General features: G+C 36.3%; 1 protein-coding gene across 2 annotated transcripts in view; it reads left to right on the top strand.

Annotated features, from left to right (window-relative positions):
• Positions 1–19,773, top strand: part of NUP205 (nucleoporin 205) — a 92,436-nt gene that overhangs the window by 36,342 nt on the left and 36,321 nt on the right. Inside the window, exons 17-30 of one of the 2 annotated variants that reach the window (XM_021002355.2) lie at positions 205–342; positions 1,734–1,923; positions 2,412–2,532; positions 3,932–4,013; positions 4,311–4,475; positions 5,180–5,304; positions 5,974–6,088; positions 9,681–9,830; positions 10,807–10,881; positions 12,077–12,234; positions 13,024–13,104; positions 14,330–14,521; positions 15,884–16,166; positions 16,259–16,357. In XM_021002355.2, the coding sequence (XP_020858014.1) occupies positions 205–342; positions 1,734–1,923; positions 2,412–2,532; positions 3,932–4,013; positions 4,311–4,475; positions 5,180–5,304; positions 5,974–6,088; positions 9,681–9,830; positions 10,807–10,881; positions 12,077–12,234; positions 13,024–13,104; positions 14,330–14,521; positions 15,884–16,166; positions 16,259–16,357 (1,974 nt within the window). The remainder of the gene's footprint in view (positions 1–204; positions 343–1,733; positions 1,924–2,411; positions 2,533–3,931; positions 4,014–4,310; positions 4,476–5,179; positions 5,305–5,973; positions 6,089–9,680; positions 9,831–10,806; positions 10,882–12,076; positions 12,235–13,023; positions 13,105–14,329; positions 14,522–15,883; positions 16,167–16,258; positions 16,358–19,773) is intronic. The other variant, XM_021002356.2, reaches the window with a different exon arrangement.

Raw genomic sequence — 19,773 nt, 5'->3', positions numbered from 1 at the left:
CAAAGTTCTCTACAAACCAAAGTAATCACTTAAGTTAGATTTTATTTTGTAGCGTTATAAAGGTTGTGCATGGGTATGCTATTTAGGGGCTAGTTATTTTGAAATGATAAATGGGTTATTAATGTTTAAATACTTGAATGAAGAAGAATATGAAGATTATTGATTCTTCAAATCCTGGTCCATGTTTTGGTATCTTCTTTTTAGGAGAAGAAATCATAGCCTATAAGCCTCCAGGATTTAGTTTGATGTATCATCTTCTGAATGAGTCACCAATGCTAGAGCTCTCTCTCAGTTTGTTGGAAGAAGGGGTTAAGCAGCTTGATACCTATGCACCTTTCCCTGGTATGTATCTGTTTTTATTTTTGTTTTTTGGTTAGGCAGTGGGGTTAAGTGACTTGCCCAGGGTCACACAGCTAGTAAGTGTTATGTGTCTGAGGCTGGATTTGAACTCAGGTCTTCCTGAATCCAGGGCCAGTGCTCTATCCACTGTGCCACCTAGCTGCCCCCTGGTATGTGTCTGGATGCTATTTCTTACACGTATATTCTAACACACAGATACACACTGTTTACATTATCTTAGGGATTCCTGCCTTTAACATTATTGGTTCATACTTTCAGATGCTCTGTGATATACTATATAATTTCATTTTCCTGAAGATATAGTATTAAGCCTTTTAAGATTATATATTTAAAGGAAATAAATATGACTAAAGGTAGCAATATAGTTTTGCCAGTTTGAGTTTTTCACTATCTTTGGATCAAGTTTAATATTTCTCAAAACTTTTCATTCATGATAAATGAATTTACTCATTTTCCCCATCATTTGTCTTTTCTGGACACTTTTCCTTAAATACTTGTGTGGTATGTTGCCTTATTCTAGGATAGGAGCAGATAATAGCATAAAATCTTAAACATTAGATGTCTTTTCCTAAGTAATCCTGTCCCTTCTCTGCTAAACTGTGTTGCTCAACCATAGCAGGCTACTTTTCTTACTAAACTCTGAAAATGATTGGGTCTGTGTTTACTGTTTGAGTAGTCTTGAAAGGTGTATTTATTAACTGACAGCTGTTGTGCTCATTCTGAACTATTAGGCAGGAAAATATTATCTCTTGAATCTGGCAAGTTGCAGTTTTTTGTTTGAAATTAAGTGGTTGCTAGAATTTAACTATTATAACATAAAGAGGAGAGAGGTGGAAGCTTCAGGGAATGGCAGAGACAGAGAGAAAACGGTCAGCATGAGGACGTGATATAAATTCTGAGTAAAGCTTGTCCTTAGAATTTGTAACTCAGCTTGTTAATTCTATATACTTCAGATTCAGTTCAATAATAAGTGAATTTCTATTAAGTTAATGAATTGTTTGATTTCAGGGTTTAATGTTTGGTCTGTAGGATAAGATATTTGTATTGTGCCAGGGTAAAGTATTTGCAAATTAGTCTATGTGGCATGGCTGTGTGAATATGAGTTTACGCTAACCACCTTTGAATTTGTATCAGATAGTAATGGATCTTTAAGATCATTCATTTATAGATTAAAACCCTATCCATTTGTGATGCTGAGCCATTTGTCATTGTGGAAGGATTTTAGTGGTGAGAACTTATTTTTCCTGGTCTTCAGGAGCTGTGGCTGCTTGTGGGTGGTGGCTGGAGTACCTTCAGAAGTTGCCAGGTCTTGTCATATTTTAGTAGATATGCCCTAAATTTTAGAGACTCTAAGTTCATTTTGTTGATTATAGGGAAGAAGCATTTGGAGAAAGCAGTGCAGCACTGCCTTGCTCTTCTCAATTTGACTCTGCAAAAGGAGAATCTCTTCATGGATCTTCTAAGAGAAAGTCAGCTGGCTCTAATAGTCACTCCATTGGAACAGCTATTACAAGGCATCAATCCCCGAACTAAGAAGGCTGATAATGTGGTTAACATTGCCAGGTAAGAGGTCACTGGAGATAGAAAAAAAATATAAAAAGATGAAGTTTTGACTTCTAAATTTGATAGGATTGCTGCTAATGCAGTATGTGTTTTTTACTGTTGCCTTTTTATATGTGATGATTCAGGTATTTCTAATGGAATATATTATTATTCTGTTATTTCTGATATGCTTATGGCTTACTGTTTTTCCAGGATTTGTTGCCTTTAAAACAATTAAGTTAAATTAACCTAGAGTGTTTAGTTTTAAAATGTCAAATCATTACTTCTCCATGTCAGCAGTATTGTAGATTGTAATAGTACATCAACGTTTTTAATATTAACGGTTTAAAAAAAAAGATTTCTCATGTATTCTGGGTAACATATCTGGTTAAAATTTTGACTCGCTAGCTTTGAGCTCTTGTTCTTCTGTTCTGAGTCTTCATTCTTTGAGAACTATAAGGAGGCCAACGTTTTCACTGTAATGTACTTCTGATGTTAATGTTTTAAAGGTACCTCTATCATGGCAATAGCAATCCTGAACTGGCTTTTGAAAGTGCCAAGATCCTCTGCTGTATCTCTTGCAATTCTAACATACAGATAAAGTTAGTAGGAGATTTCACGCATGATCAGGTAAACTGTGTGTGTCTGTGTGTGTGTGTTGGATGAATATATTGTCAAACTATCTTAGAGAATTTGCTCTTATTGAAGAAAAATTATCTCAAAGGGAAAAAAATGTACACATATGGTTGTTCTTTATATTTAAGGATGATGCTACAAGAAGTAATTATATAGGCCAGTGTGACCAATTATCTACACAATGAGCACATTTAAAGACATAAATCAAATGACTTTGTAGCTCCAGATCCCATTTCTGTTGCCTGTCATTATTCTTGACTGCTTCTTTGTTTTACCATCTTTCTGCTGCCTTGTTTGTAATTGAGTCATTCTGTTTCTGATTACTGCTCATTGGCTTGGCCTGTCTGTTTTTGTGGTTTCCTAACAGTCCCTATCTATGCTGTGTCATTTCATATTGTGCTTTATCATCTTTTTTACATTTTGGTTCTCACTTTCCTTTGCACAGTTTTTACATTTCTGACAATTGTCACACTTCTGCTTACCAAACAGCAGCTGTTTAAATGAGCATCTTGTCATTGAGGCTGTCGTTTAGCAGATTAGAAATTTTTCTAAAGGATAAGAACAGTGTCTAAACCATGGGCTCCAGATGTACAAAATTGGTGATGGTGTCTGTAGAAAGCATAAGTGAATTTCATTTAGTTTTGAAAAATAGGATAATATAATGTGGCTTTTAAGAGTGTGACTTCATTTTTCAAAGGGAAGAGTATTAGCAACATATTTTGGACATGTTAAAGTTTTTTTGCAGAAGGTTATCTTATTTGGCTTTTAGAGAGACTAACAATTTCATAAAATCTCTCAAAAAGAGGAGAACTCAATTAGTCAGTCAATAAACATTAAATGCCTATTATATGCTAGGCATAGTGCCAAGCGTGGGATACAGAAAAGAGGCAAAAGAGGCCCTGGGGGAGTTTACATTTTAATGGGGGAGACAACATGCAAACAAATATATATAATGCAAGCTATATACGAGATAAATAGGAAATAATTGAAAGAAGAAAAGCACTAGAATTAAAAGGATGTAGGAAAGGCCTCCTGTAGAAGGTGTGATTTTAGTTGGGACTTAATGGAAGCCACAAAGGTCAGTAGTTAGGGTGGAGGGAGGGAGAACGTTTTAGGCATGGGGTACAGTCAAGAGAGAATATCCAGAGCTGTCTGGTTCGTGGAAGACCCAGGAGGCCAGTGTCACTGGATTGAAAAGTATGTGTTGAGATGTAAGGTGTAAGAAGACTGGAAAGGTAGGAGGGGCTAGATTATGAAGTGTTTGAATTTAATTTGTTGAAGAAGTGCATCTTTTAGTTGACATGGATAATATTTATATTCATCTTATATCTTCTCTAATATGTGATTCAGTTTTTGTACTTTTTCTTCTTCTACCTTTTTGTGATGATTTCAGAGTGTAAGCCAGAAGCTGATGGCTGGATTTGTGGAGTGTTTGGATAGTGAAGATGCAGAAGAATTCATTAATCCAGAAGAGGGTATGCTTAATTCTGGATTATGTTAATGTGATCTTTGTTTATATTAATGTAGTTAAGTGAATAAAGGAAAATGGATGAAACAGAAACAACTCATTAGTGGAGTCAGAGAAAGTTTAAAAAATTTTTTTGAGAAACTTTTAGGGAAAAAAGAAATAGTGCAAAATAATGGAGGATTGGGTAAATTTTAACTATTAGGATAAAAAATTGTACTAATATCTTTGTGTAGAGTAATTGTCACTTTACTTACATTAACTTTTTTATGATGTTGTGACTTTTCTTTTTTATTTCTTAATGAAGAGTTAGAACCTGATAAGAAATTAGCACGAATCCGCCATGAAACAAGAATACACATCTTGAATCTTCTCATCACTTCTCTGGAGCGCAATCCACCCAACCTTGCCCTGTATCTCCTGGGCTTTGAATTGAAGAAACCTGTCAGTACCACGAACCTCCAGGATCCAGGTATGGGAGATCAGATACATAGACTTGACATTTACTTTCCAATTAGGGTGACCTAATTATATTTGATGGTGAGTGTTTCTGGAAATCTGATAAGTTTATCTAGGAAAATTGGTTGAGGAGTTAAACCTTGGTCTATACTAATAACTAATAATATACCAGTCCTCAGCCAATCAATTGAGATTAGCCAAACTTCCTCTTCAGTTTGCATTTGACCTATAAATACAGTAATTATATAGCATGTTTATTTTTTTTTGTCACTGGCTTTATTTTGAGGGCGTAGGGGGAGAGCAGGACAGGGTCTCAAGTCATGCTGTAGAATAGAGTAGCCACTCAGTTCTACTACTCATCAATGTAGAAGCTTTGACTTGCTTTGTTTTTGACCCGGATTGGTTTGCCACTCCCTAGGCAGTTGGTAGCCCCTCACCTACTACTCCTGGGGGCTTCCTATGTTAGTGCAGGACTCAGTTACAACCACTCCATTAACTTAGGCCTACTGTAGTTCAGAACTCCTAGGCTCAAGTGATTCACTAGAGTCTGGCTCCTCAGTAGGCAGGGATTATAGGTGTGTGCAGCCACGCCTGGATATTACTGGCTTTTAAAAGAAGTATTATTTAAGAAATTTGGTTCTGTTAACTGTTTTGTAACGTTAATTAAGTTGAGTAAAGATGCTAAAAGGAATCTTTTTGCTTTTGCCTTGTATTCAGGAGTCTTAGGTTGCCCTCGGACTTGTCTTCATGCCATATTAAATATTTTGGAAAAGGGAACAGAAGGGAGGACAGGCCCTATGGCAGTAAGGGAATCCCCTCAACTTGCGGAACTGTGCTACCAGGTACAGAGAATACAGCTCATTTTTAAGATCAGAAGCTAACATCGATCTTGTGAATACAGAATGAACTTGGGGTGGTTGTGTGGCTAAATTAGAGTGAGCACTTTTGCATCCTCTTACTAGTGTTGCCAGTTACTCTTTGAAAAGTCAAGTCTTGGAAGAAAATAACCAGAAAACACCAAGAAGTGACTTGTGTTCTTTTGTTGTGCTGGGATTTTTGGTAATAAATATTGGAAGTAAGATAGTTTGGAAGCCTTTTTTGTTGCACTGAGAATTTTCATGCAGTTTTGGTTATAATTATTGGGATTTGACTTGTGTGAATCTTTGTACTTTATGCCTCAGTGTCTTCATCCCTAAATTGGGAATATTTCAGCAAGTCAAATAATGCGGAGCGTAGTAGAATCCTTCTACCTTCCACCCTCATAGGTACAAATTAATGATCCAGATAATTAAGGGGCTACTTAATCATAAATATGCTTGCTATATATGCCTTGTTTAGTCATAGAAGTGTGTATGTCCATCTTTTTTTGGTAAAGTTTATAATATTGTGGAGCCAAAGAAATTCACTTAACCTTCATAGTGCTAAGACTATAAAATTCTTTAACTTTGCAATTTTGTAGCTGATTTAATACTGCTGACTGACTTAAACATCTGCTTATTTTACTTACATAGGTTATTTATCAGCTGTGTGCATGCTCAGATACGTCTGGTCCAACTATGAGGTATTTAAGAACCAGCCAGGATTTTTTATTTTCTCAGTTGCAGCATCTGCCTTTTTCTAACAGAGGTATGACTTTTTTTCTTCATTCAGTAAGCTTTATTAAGCATTTACTATGTGCTGGACACTGTGCCAGGTACTAAAGGTGTAAAGGAAACAATGAAATCATCCCTGGGCTCGAGGAACTTATATTCTATTGAGGCAGCCACATGTACATATATAATATATACAGAATAAATAAGTATATGCAGAATAGATACCAAAGTTAAACACAGGGTAGTTAGGGAGTAAATCTACTAATTTCATTTTAATTTGTCTACTATCTTTTGGGGTACAACCATGATATTGGTGGAAGTTTTTTTCCCATCTACATAGTTTAATTCTTTTTTGCATAATCTGTCATTTTTGTTTCGTGGGCTCAAGAATTTGAGCTATTTGAGCTTGTAGTATAAAGTTTTAAAAACCTAGCCTTTCAAGGGTATAGCTTGATTCCTGGAATAGCTGTTGAAATTATGAAATTACATTTAAAGGACAGGAAAATAGAAGAAAGTGTTGGGAATATTTCTGGGGGAAATTGTGAAAAAACAACTTTATTTTTCTTTGTGCTGGTTGCAGTGAAATCACTTCAGATGGTCAGACCCTTTGTGCAAAAACTAGTTCAGTGTGATATACACTCCATTTGTGACCTTGGTGTTAGGACATAGTCATTTCAGATTTTTTCTTTCCATACACCACATAAAGTGGCCCTGACAAATATCACTTTGTCATAATGTTAATACATGATAATAATGTTCTACCCAAGTCTTCCTGCTACTCTCCAGAAACTTGTCCAGCTGAGCCTGTGCCCAGTTTGAGTATTTTCTCTTTACCCTAGCTGTCACATATGGAGGTCTGTTAAAAACTTCCCAAGTAATTAGTCAGACCTATGTACCACCAACCAACACCAAACCAATTTGTTCTTCTACTTAGTTGCTTGTGGAATAGGAAAGGAGAAAAGAAAAAGCGAAGCTTAAAAAATATAAGCAACTTGTATCCTAACTAATGCCTGTTCAGAATCACCGTCCCTGCTTCACTTTCCTGAAAAATAGGACTCCCAGCTCTAACTCCAGGCTCCAGCTCTAGGCGATTACCCTTCTACTTGTAGCACTAAGGGTTAGCTCTTTTTGATCTCCTGGTTCTTTTGGGAAGATGGCTGGATGGGCCTTTCCAGTTGTGGATGTAATATTTTTTTAAAGAACCAACATCTAAACTCATCTTGGAGCCCTGAGCTTTTATCCAAAAAAACTTATTCCTCCCTGCTTACCATAATTCTCTCTGATCTTTGTAAAGAGAGATGTTATACTTGTATAATAGGAATTTGATCTCCAAGGAACATATCTGGCCTTTGTAATTTTGTTGCCATGAATTATTTGTCCCCTGCAACATTGTTTTGCCCACAGCTACCTAAATTTAGCCCATCTGTGCATTGGGTTTTTGTTTTTTGTTTTTCTGACTGATTTTTCTTATTCTGTTATGTGAAGCAATTAAGGATATTAGTTGGACTGTGTCTCTAGTTATTTAGGGATGAATTTTGAAGGGTGCTATATCCAGATTCATATGAAAACTGGCCAACAGTATTCTGCTTAATGTGTTTTTAAAACTTGGAGTCCTGTCTTATTCAGGACTTAGTATATATTTAATAATTATTATCTTCGCAAATTTCAGCACATTAATTTACTACTTTGCCATTTTAATGAGTTAAGAATCACAGGTTAACAGAACAGAAACAGGCATTCTTGTAGCTGGTAGAGGAGACTTTCCTGATGCCCCCAATTGTGAGTGCTTTCTGTCTTCTCAAAAAAGTACTTGCTGCTTCTTTTCTGTGTAAATTTTTTTTTAGTAGATACTTAATGAGTGCTGGTTGAATTGATCTGTGAAACATGTATTATTAAGATAGAAATCACAGCAGAATAGATGATTCTCTACTGTTATTGAATGATACCCAAAATGTGCCCCCTGTTATTTTAAATGCTTTTTGTCAAATTCTCAAATTAATTTTAAATTTAAAAGACTATATATAATATTTGTATTACAAAATCAAACTGTGTAGTATCAAATCTGTTAAGTCTGATAATCATTCAGTTGTCTAGATGTATTATCTGAAATTATATTAAGTATGATTTATGGTTCTAGATTCATTTTAGTTAAACATTTCTTAAGAGACTGTGTAACACATTTCTTGGTGCTAAAGATACAAAGAAAAACAGGCAGGACTTGCCCTCAAGAAGCTTATATTCTAATGAAAAATGCTACATGTATGTAGATAAATATAAACTATACATGTTCAGCCAGTATACATCAAACGGTGCCACTAATGAGAATTTAAATTTTTCTATGTCTGCATTTGCTTTTTCTCATCTGTTAAACGACCAATTTTTTTTCAAAATGATTATGATAATTCCTCCAAGTGAAATATAGCATCATTGAAATTAAATGAAAAAGCCTTGTTACCTAAGGCTCTTCCTCCTCACTCTCGCCTCTTTTTTCCTGACTTCTTTCAAGATTCAGCTCAAATCCCATTTTCCTCTAGAGGCCTTCCCTGTTTCCCCCAGATGCTAATGCCTTCCCATTCCGTCATATTCCATTTACTTTGTAAATATTTTGTGTATATACATTGGCTCCCTCATTAGAATGTAAGCTTCTTGAGGGCAAGGTCTGTTTTTTTCCCCTTTCTTTGTATTCCCCTGTGCTTACCACAGTACTTGGCTCATAGTAAGTGCTTATTAAGTGCTTGTTGACTGACTGCCAAATAGCAGAAGGTCTAGTCTTTTTGCTTAGATTATTTTATCTGTTTTTATTTATGTATTCATTTTTGTCATTATCATTATCGTCTTCATTAATAATAGAAATATTATTGTATAATAATAGGAATCAGGAAAACCTGGTTTTTGTCTCTGATGCATACTAAATGTGTGACCTTGAGCAAGCCACAACTTCAGTGCCCCCAACTAACTCTTAAGACTACAAGTTACAGAGCAGTTCATGATCTGCATTGGAATTCCTCATGCCAATAAAAGCACAGGCCAGGAGAAAAATAAATAAAAACAATAGTAACAATACCTTATTTTATGTAGTGTTTTCACGTTTGCAGAGCACTTTTGCATACATTATCTCATTAGAGATGTGACAAGGCATAGATAGAAGTCTGGATTTGGAGTCAAACTCAGACTCATACTAGCAGTATTGCTCTAGGCAAATAAATTCCTTACAAACCTCTCTTGAGTTTCCATTCCTTCAGCTATAAGATGGTGATAATAATAGCGCCTATTGTGAGGATAAAAGGAGATAATGCCTATAAAGCACTTTACAAACCTTAAAGTGACATTTTATTATTAAATCCTCACAATAACCCTGTGAGGCAGGTACTATAAATAGCCTGTTTTAAAGATGAGGACACCAGATCAGAGGTTCTCACTTACTTGTCACACACAACTAGTGGTATCTGAAGTATGATTCAGACTTGTCTGTCCTGACTCAAAATTCAGGGCTCTTTCTACTACCCCATGGTGATTTATTAAACTGTTATCATTTTGCTGAGAAAACATTTCCATATCTATATTTCATTATTTAATTTTTTTCCTACGTGGGTTCCCTTTTACCCACTCATGTTTTTGTTTTATAGAATATGAAATTTCCATGCTGAACCAAATGTCATGGCTTATGAAGACTGCCTCAATAGAGCTAAGAGTAACTTCTCTTAATCGCCAGCGCTCTCACACTCAAAGACTACTGCACCTGCTGCTAGATGATATGCCAGTCAAACCCTACTCAGGTGAATTATGAATATGGCAGTTTGTTTTGTTGTGTTACTTAAGTGTGTATTGCAGGGTGTACTATCCCTGCTTTCCATATACAGACACTTTATGGTAGGTTATAGGGTTTTTTTTAGTTCTTAATGCTTTTTAAGTATTTATTAACTTTGCAGTGTGCTATGCGTATATGCCATTTGTACATTGAGGCCCCCTCTGCTGAAGACCTAGGTTATTGATATCACATTTGAAAACATAGACTAGGTATAATAACCACTTCTTCAGTTAGATTTAGTCTTACACAGTTAGCTCTTCCACATTACAGCTTTCCCTGTCATGGTTTTGATATATCACAGGTTGGCATAAGAAATTAAATGGGAATTTTTGGGGAGTTTAGTAGAAAGTGCAGATGACACTCAAAGGCCAGCAGATGACATAGAGCCTCTGACCAAATACTTAACCCAAATTTTGCAATAAGGTAGTGTAAATACCCCATAAAAGAAAGAGAAACAATTCAGACTTCTTCTCTGGTATGAAGGGAAGGCCAAAAAAATTTATGCAGATTTTCCAGATCGCAGGAGCACAGCGTCCCTAACCCTCCCTCAGTGTGGAAGGGATAACTGTACCTTTTTTTAGCTTTTTTCCTTTTGAATTTTAAAATAGCTCCTTTGGGGAAGAGCAGTGGTCATAGGAGGTAACAGTTCTTAATCACTAAAATGGTTTGTCTTTTTTTTGTCTTTGTTTTCTTGTTGCCTCCTTATAAAGGGTTTATAATATCTTACATGATTGAAATATACATATGTATATATGTATTTAGATCTGTCTATCTAAACTGAGTAACCCTAAGTTAGTAGTAATTTTTTAAAGCCCTTTCTTGGAGTTTAATTAATTATCTTGAAATAAAAGACTGTCTTTGATGATTAGTCTGTTTCGAGTTGTTACTGAAGTAAGTGTATTTTTGACATTTTTATATTTTTTCTTCCTTTTTAAATTCTGTAGCAGATGGTGAAGGAGGAATAGAAGATGAAAATAGGTCTGTCAGTGGGTTCCTTCACTTTGATACTGCCACAAAAGGTAAAGCTCTTTGGAATTTTTAAAGATAATTTATTTTCTAATGATGATTTTTTCTAAAGTCATTTCAATACAGCTAATGGGAGAATTTTCTTAATGGGAATAGATAAGTTATACAAAAAGGCTATTTGTCATCTAAATTTATTAGTAATTTGGAACTTTCAACTAGAAGGAAATGAGGTGGTAAAAGTATATTGAAAATATGCAAGATTGAAATAGAAATTTAAGACCTTATGTAAAGCATGACACAATCTTCAGCCTTTCATATAATGTCTTCTTAACCCTAGCACCATCACTGCATGGGATATTTAAAGAATCCAACCATTGTCTATAAACTGAAAGGAAACCTTTTGTTGACCTGGGGCTTTCTATAATATTTGTGTCAGCATAGTTTCCTTTTGGGCAGTTGATGCATGGTTGAAACTGGCATTGTCAAGAAAGCAGAAATTCTAAATCTGTTGATTCCGACAGAAGTGTTAAGAAAGCTGCCTGGATCTCAGGGTCTAGTGATTTGGAATAGGCATTGAGAATGGAAGATAGGAGGAAAGGCTTGGGAACCATATTGTAGCTGGGCAGTGGGAAAAAGTGAGAAGTATTGTAGTGGGTATTATACAGTTAGTGAGATTTATAGTAATACATGCAAATAAATATGATAATATAATAGCAATTAGCAAGGCTTGAGAACACTAGAAGTGGCCAGTGACCTTGAACAGGGTAAATTCATACCCAGTTTCAGTGTGTAATACTTATGATAACTTAGCTTTTGTGGATCTATTGCCTATCTGTGCAGAGATACAACTTTCAGGAAAGGTAGAAATTTTTATCAGGCATCACAGCTATATTAAATCAAAAAATTCTGAAGATTGGGAGGTGGCTACTGTCAGAGTGGAATTTTCTTAAGGGTTTGGACTAGTAGCAGAAAGAAGCCCCACAGGACTAATATGTATCTGTTCACACTGGAAGGAGTGGTTGAGGGCCATGTAGCCTGTCCCCTTGACCTTCAGATGTCTAATACTTTATGGCAGCTACCTCCTTAGACACATGCATGCTGACCTTTGGTACATTCTTTAGGTATGTTTAGAGTTAGAGATATTCTTATTGCTTTAGCTGTTATTAAAAACGGCCTTTTTAAATAAAGATTTTATGTAGTTGGATTTTTTTTCTGGAACAAAATTGATTTTTTATTTATCTTTCCTAGTACGTCGAAAAATACTAAGTATTTTGGATTCAATTGACTTCAGCCAAGAGATTCCTGAGCCTTTGCAGTTGGATTTCTTTGATCGTGCTCAGATCGAACAAGTCATTGCCAACTGTGAACACAAGAATTTGAGGGGGCAGACAGTTTGCAATGTCAAGGTAAGTAGTGGTTTGACTTAGCCACCATGTCAAAGTGGTTGGACACATGGCTTTTTCCAGTGGTTATAGTGATTATGCAGAAGTTTTCCTGACTCTACTTCCCATGTGTAAAATGGCGAGTAGAATGTAGAAGTACATTTGTGTGCCTTCTTCCCTTTCCCTAAATACCTCCCCATCTCTAGTTATCTTCTTGGTATTTGATCCACCTAACTAGAATTGTGAAGTGTTTGGAAGTATTTTATCATCTGTAGACAAAGACAATGGATCTGACCATTTTGCTGTTAATATTAAGAAGATCCACAGAACTTTGCCACCAATAACATGCCACAGAGAAAGCTTGGAGCCACTCTTTTCACTTTATAAATTTCTGTCAGTTTTTAGTCTCTGGAAATACTTGTGCTGACACTTTTTTCAGATAGCAGTGTGTGTATACCTAGCAATCTACATATCTATATCTATATCTATCTATATTTATCTATCTATCTGTCTGTCTATCTATCTATCTGTCTATCTATCTATCTATCTATCTATCTATCTATCTATCTATCTATCTATCTATCTATCTGTCTATTGCTCAGCTTCTCACTGCCTCCCTAGTAGAAAGTAAACTCCTTGAAGGTAGGGACTGTCTTGTTTTCAACTCCCAGCATGCTAGAAATAGTTGCCTCTTAGTAAGTGTTTGTTGAACTGAATTAGAGTAGCTCCTGGTCATTGATTGACTTTTAAACTCTAATGTATCTGTGTGTTGAAACAGTAACTTTGTTTTTTCCTCCTTCTCTAAATCTCTAGCTTCTTCACAGGGTTCTCGTAGCAGAAGTAAATGCTCTTCAGGGTATGGCAGCTATAGGCCAGAGGCCTTTGCTTATGGAGGTAAGACCTGTTAACTTAAATTTGAAGTTACTTATTTTCAAACAGTATGAAGTTTGGATGAGGAAAGGAAAAAAAAGAGTTAAAGGGGACATTTAAATGAAAAGGTTAATTTAAATTTTAATAGGTAATTTTTCAGTTTATCAACTTAGTGAGGTATTCACCTTCATAGTGTTTGGCAAGTAGTAAAGATATTCTGTTGAATAGTATGATATACACATGAATATTAGCTAGACAGTTAAATACCTTAAAAAGTAAGACATAGAAACATTTAATGGGAGTTAGGGAATTGAAGATGTATTCCTGGTGACTTTATCTGGTATTGATGATGGTACTGTTAGGGTATTTGTTGTCAGTTAAATAAAGGTCCTATTTTCATAGCCCAGAGAATGTGATTACTGAGTCAAACCTGGAAATTTTATTCACTTGATTTTATCAAAAATTTAATTAAAGGATAAAAGCATTTCTAGTTAAGTAACCACTCAACTAGCCAAAAGGTTAAATGTCAAAGGTATTTCTTTGATTTTTAAAATTTTTTTTACCAGTTAGCTGAATTTTATGCCCATGTCTGATATATGAGAGTAAATAATGTGTATCTGGTTTCTGACAGGACATAGGTCAAGGGTTGAGCTTTCTGAAGTGGCATGCTAAGTCTTCATTCATTCATTCCTTAACAAAAAGGGTGAGGGAGAAGATGGTGGTGGTGATGGTGGTGGTGGTGGTGTGGCTTTTCTTCACAAGCAGTCACCAGCAGATGGGAGTTTGGTAGTAAGGGACAAATGTGAAAAACATTCTCCTGATCCTTGGACTTCCCAGAAGTCTAGTTACCTAAGAGGAGGGAGAGGATGTCCCTTTTTGTGCACTTGCTTATAAATTCCCTGGCTTGCTATGCCTTGAGAAATCACCTCACAAGGCACTTTTGCTCTGTGTGATATATTTTACTGGCCTATGGTATATAGGCAGTGTTTTTCTAGGAAACATGTATTGCCCACAGTATTGCAGTCTGCTTAAGTCTCCATAAATACATTTCCTTTTTAAAAAATAATCACTGGAGCTAGGCAGGTGGAGGCAGAAGGGAGAAGGGAGGCAGTTGAAACAGTAATTGCCTTTCTTCTATATAGCTAGCTGAATCAGTCTTGACACTCCAGTGGATCCTAGGGCATACTTGGTTTGACCATGTTTGCTTATGTACTAACCTGTGACTTCTTTTCAATTTCTGGAACTTTAGGAAATCAGCACTATTCTACAATATGTTGTGGGCAGAAATAAATTGTTACAGTGCCTTCATGCGAAACGACATGCTCTAGAGTCATGGAGGCAACTGGTAGAAATTATTTTGACGGCTTGTCCTCAGGACCTCATACAGGCAGAGGATAGGCAACTGATTATTCGTGACCTCCTACAGGATGTTCATGATAAGGTAATACATCTAGATCCCTAAATCCCTTAGTGTTTCATGTGTGAACAAAGCTTGATGATAAGTAGATGCTCTTAACTTCATTTTATTGTAGGATAGGATGCATTAGTTATTAAAGGACTTTTCTTGGTGAGGTCAAATAGAACAGATTTTGTTGGTCTGGACTCTTAGTTCATTATATTAAAATCTTCTCCAGTTCCTCCAATTTTTCCCCCCCTTTGAATTATATAGTTTTTTAAAAATTTATTTTGATTTATCAACAATCGCTTCTGTAAGCTTTTGAGTTTTAAATTTTTCTTCCCCTCCCTCCCCACCTTCCTCCCCAAGATTGGCTTGAAATCTGATGTAGGCTATACGTATACATTCCTATTAAACATATTTTCACATTAGTCATGTTGTAAAGAATAATTAGAACCAATAAGAGGAACCACAAGAAAGAGGAAACAAAACAAAACAGAAGAAAAAAAAAGAGCAAACAATATGCTTTGATCTGCATTCAAACTCTGTAGTTCTTTCTTTGGATGTGGATAGCATATTCCATCTTGAGACTTTTGGAGATGTCCTTGTGTTGCTGAGAAGGGCTAAGTCTATCATTGTTAGTCATTGCACAATGTGGCTGTGACTGTGTACAGTGTTCTCTTGGTTCTGCTCACTTTACTCAGCATCAGTCCATACAAGTCTTTCCAGGTTTTTCTGAAGTCTACCTAGTCATCATTTTTTATAGCACAATAGTATTCCATTACATTCATATACCACAACTTGTTCAGCCATTCCCCACTTGATAGGCATCCCCTCAATTTCCAATTCTTCGTCAGCACAAAAAGAGCTGCTATAAGTATTTTTGTACATGTGGGTCCTTTTCCCATTTGTATGATCTCTTTGAGATACAGCCCTAGAAGTGCTATTGCTGGGTCAAAGGGTATGCATATTTTTTATAGCCCTTTGGGCATAGTTCCAAATTGGTCTCAAATGGTTGGATCATTTCCCAACTCCACCAACAATGCATTAGTGTTCCAATTTTCCCACGTCTTCTCCAACATTTATCATTTTCCTGTTTTATCATGTTGGTCATTGTTTTGATTTGCATTTCTCTAATCAGTAGTGGTTTAGAGCATTTTTTCATATGACTGTACATGACTTTAATTGCTTCATCTGAGAACTGCCTGTTCATATCCTTTGATCATTTATCACTTGGAGAATGACTTGTATTCTTATCAATTTGACTTATAAACTATATAGTTTTATCTTTTTATTTTTGCAATAGTTGAAAAGATCATAGGATCAATTGCCAGTACATAAAGATACTTTGATTACAGCTGAAAGTATGAGCCTAACCTTTGGTTTTTTCTTCTTTTGCTTTTTAAGATACTGGATGATGATGCAGCCCAAGAGTTAATGCCAGTTGTGGCGGGGGCTGTGTTTACCCTGACTGCTCATTTGAGCCAGTCTGTGCGGACAGAACAGAAGCAGCCGCAGCCACCACCCCTCGCTGCTGCAGGGCCTGGAGAATCCCAGTTTGTTTTGATGCTTGATAGTTCTTTTACCTCGCCTCCTGCCCCAGAGTGCATGACCATGGGGTTTGCTTCTATCGGAGATTCCTCACTTCACATCATATTGAAGAAACTTTTAGACTTCATTTTGAAAACAGGTCCTTCTTATGTATTTTTACACATAATCTTTGTATGTCAGCTTGCATCCGTGAGATATTTGAAAGGCTTAAACTCTGCTTTTTCTCACCAGGTGGTGGGTTCCAACGAGTGAGGACACACTTATATGGCTCTTTGCTTTATTATTTACAGATGGCCCAGAGGCCAGACGAACCAGACACTTTAGAAGCAGGTAAAATAATTTGGATTCCTGATTTTGTTTTTCTTTTTAAGAACAATAATGTCTTAATTGGGTCTTTAAATATATTAGTGAAGCATTTAGTGCAGATTTCAGGTGGTATCGTTAACAGTTTTTAGAAAAGCAGTGTAATGAAGTAGAAAGCGCACTCACTCAGTTTGGGTCCAGAAGATTTGTGTTCTAATGCTGGCCCTGCTACTTATGCTGTATGTGACTTTACGCAAGGCACTTAATCTCTCTGGCCCTCTCTTTCTTTCATCCAGTCCCTTTATTTTACAGATAGGTAGTCCTTTCTAGCCCTGAGTCATAAGAATCCTAACTGGGAATCTCTGGTCTCCAAAAATATATTAAAACTTAACAAAGCAAAATTGGGCTGTTTAAAGTGTCATCATAATGGATAGTAATAACCTAGGGCCACAATCACCATGCTGTTTATTAAATTGATTAGAAATGGTTTCTGGTCTTTGAATGCTTCTTTGCTCTCCTTTTGAAAATCTTATTTTTCTAATGTTTAGATGAGACAGGTTTTGTGCAACCTACTTTTTATATAGTATGTAAGTTATCTTGTGCTATATAAACAACTAAATATGCCAAGCAACTTGTGTTTTTTAACCAAATAATAGATGAGTTCATAGGAAAAGAAGTTTACAAATTAGTTCATTATATTTGTCCTCTTTTGATATTATGATACTGAAAGATAAGTGATTTATTCATGTTTGTACTTCCTCCAACAATTCCATGAGTTGCCATAACACAAATTCTATTACTTGGTGACTGACCTCTGGGTTAGTCTCTCTATTTAGCCCATGCCCCTCAGGCACACAGTGTATTTCTGGGCCTTTACTTAGAACATTTGCAGCTTTCCAGGCCCAATCAGCTTGTGTTCTGCCAATGTATACTTGGAAAACCTGAGAGTTACCTCTGTGCCATGCTAAGGCAACAAAGGCCAGGCAGCAAACCTGTGCTTGACTCTCTCAAGTGTGGGTGACACAAGAAAGGTACAAAGCAGTCCCTTCTCTCCAGAAGCTCACAGGCTCATAGATTTATAGGAATGGAAGACACATTGTAGTCATGTAGTCCAAACACCTTCTTTTATAGATGAGGAAACAAAGAGTCAGAGGAGTGAAGGGATTTGTCCCAAGTCCTGCAGGTACATGTGATAGAGCTGGGTTGGAACCAGTCTTCTGACTCTAAATCCATTGTTCTTTCCATCGTACTACATGTACTCTAAAGTGACTCTTAAGGTAGTTAAAAAGGGTAGAAATGTGGCAGCAGACAGTTAATGCAGTCGTCCCTCAACATTCATGGGGGTTAGGGGTGCAGGACCCCCGAATGTAAAAAACCATGAATAACTCTGGGTCCCACCCCAACAAGTAAAATAACAGACTGCACCCATAAAAAAAGTTGCAGTTTTTACATGAGAGAGATTAGTAATCGCACACACTATGCAGTTGTTAATGTCATCCCCACAAGTGTAGTAGAACATAGCAATTGAGATAGCAGGGCAGCGAGATGGTGCAGTGGATCGAGGGCCACCCTGAGGTCAGGAACACTCATCGTTATGAGTTCAAATCTGGCCTCAGCCTTCATTAGCTAACCCTGGGCCAATCTTTATGAACACATTAGGGTTCATGAAAAGTCAGATACAACTGAACAACAACAGCATAAAATTGAGATATGGTCTGATCAGGATAGAGAAGAGCTAATAATATGGTTCCCACTGTTCTGGACAGTAGGTCACTTTTAATAAAGCCTAAGAGAACACTCATTTTGGAGTAGTCATACTACTCCAAAATGCTGCAGGAGAATGGGTGTTCCTGACAGGTGGAAATCAATTCTAATTGGCTAACAATTAATGAGAGAATGAATAGTATAATGAGAGGCAGGCTTATTCTAATGAGGAGCAGGGGGACCAACTCTGATCATCTAACTCTTGGACAAAGAAACTATCTCTATGCGCTGGACAATCTAGACAAAAGAATTCCATCCAGTCTTGCTTGGTAGAGCACAATGGGCAAGAATTCACCTAGATTAGATTCTCTTTGTAAGGTTTTCTAGTTGGGTAGGGGGAGAAGCAGAGGAGTTTGGCAGTCTCATCTATCAGCAATGTCATAGGAACTGGGCTTTGAATGAGGAAATAGAGAAAAAAAGTCCCTGAAAGTGAAGATAACAACAATCACGGTGTGAGAAAATCTCATGACTAGGTCTGGCTGCTAAAGAGACAAAGAGGAGGCATTCCCAAAGGGAGTGCATACCCCACTATTTTTTAGAACACTGAAACTTTTAACTAAATTGAACTGTGTAATAAATTTATGCATGTATACTTATAGTAGTAAATGATAGAACAGATGAATGAATAATATACAGTGTTTGTGCATTTATGACTTAACTAAAATTTTTTTTGTTTTCTTTATATATACATGTGTGTCATCTGTGATTTTCTGCAGTATGCCTCAAACCTCCAAAAATTCCCATTTAATAATTTATGGCCAACCCTTGAGTAAGCAAAATCATGAATGTGAAACCTACAAATGTTGAGGGATGACTGTATTTGCTGGTTTCCTATAAGGTGATTCAAAGTGCTTCTTTGAAACCATTTGTATTTTTCATCCAAGCAATCTACACCTTGGTAGGCAGTCTTTGAGAGGTGGCAATACCCAGAAGATTTATCTTGGAGGCCAACATGGTCAGAAGCCCCTCTGCACTTATCTAGACTAGCCTTTGGACAGTAGACATAAAAAAAGTATTTTGCCAGACCTATAGTTTTCCAGTATGGTAGGACTTAGCAGACCTTTTACTCTGCCTTGGAGAATCTTTGGCCAACTCTGTGCTATAATCAGGCATCAGAAGAAGTACTTTTCTCCCAGAAGAAATAGTAAAGACGCTATTCTTACTGCTCCGCATTTTCCTTTCTGTCACTGCTTAACAGAACTAAGGTAAATTTCTTTGAGGAGAAAAGGATTATCACAGTCATCCATAATGGCAATCTGCTTTTCCTTGACTTCCTGGGTTGAGTTGAAATATGGTCATTCGCTAGTTCACCACTTGGTGTCACCCACCAGCTTGTTATTTCAAGTAAATTTTTAAAATGTCACTCAATTGAGTTGTAACGACAGTGGAAGAATTGTAAAAGAGAAAATTTCTTGTTTCTTACTTTTGAATGTTGTATTTTTAGGGTAATTTCATCTCTTTTTAGGGTGTTTTTCATTTTCCGTCACCTAAGACTTAATAATTATTTGTGGTTTGTTTTTAAAAACCAATGCCCTTATGATCCGTATATAGATATATATCATAATTAAATATTTAATTAGTTGAGTCATCAGAAACAAAATTTTTTGTTATAAAATTGAAGACAAAAACAGAAGTGAAACACAGTACATAGGCCATTAATGTTGAATTATCTCAAATGT

This window comes from Phascolarctos cinereus, unplaced genomic scaffold (assembly GCF_003287225.1).
Source record: "Phascolarctos cinereus isolate Bilbo 61053 unplaced genomic scaffold, phaCin_HiC Scaffold_1;HRSCAF=81, whole genome shotgun sequence".
Taxonomy (NCBI): Eukaryota; Metazoa; Chordata; class Mammalia; order Diprotodontia; family Phascolarctidae; genus Phascolarctos; species Phascolarctos cinereus.
Note: the sequence above shows the minus strand (reverse complement) of the source record. Positions and strands in the feature narration are given on the sequence as shown.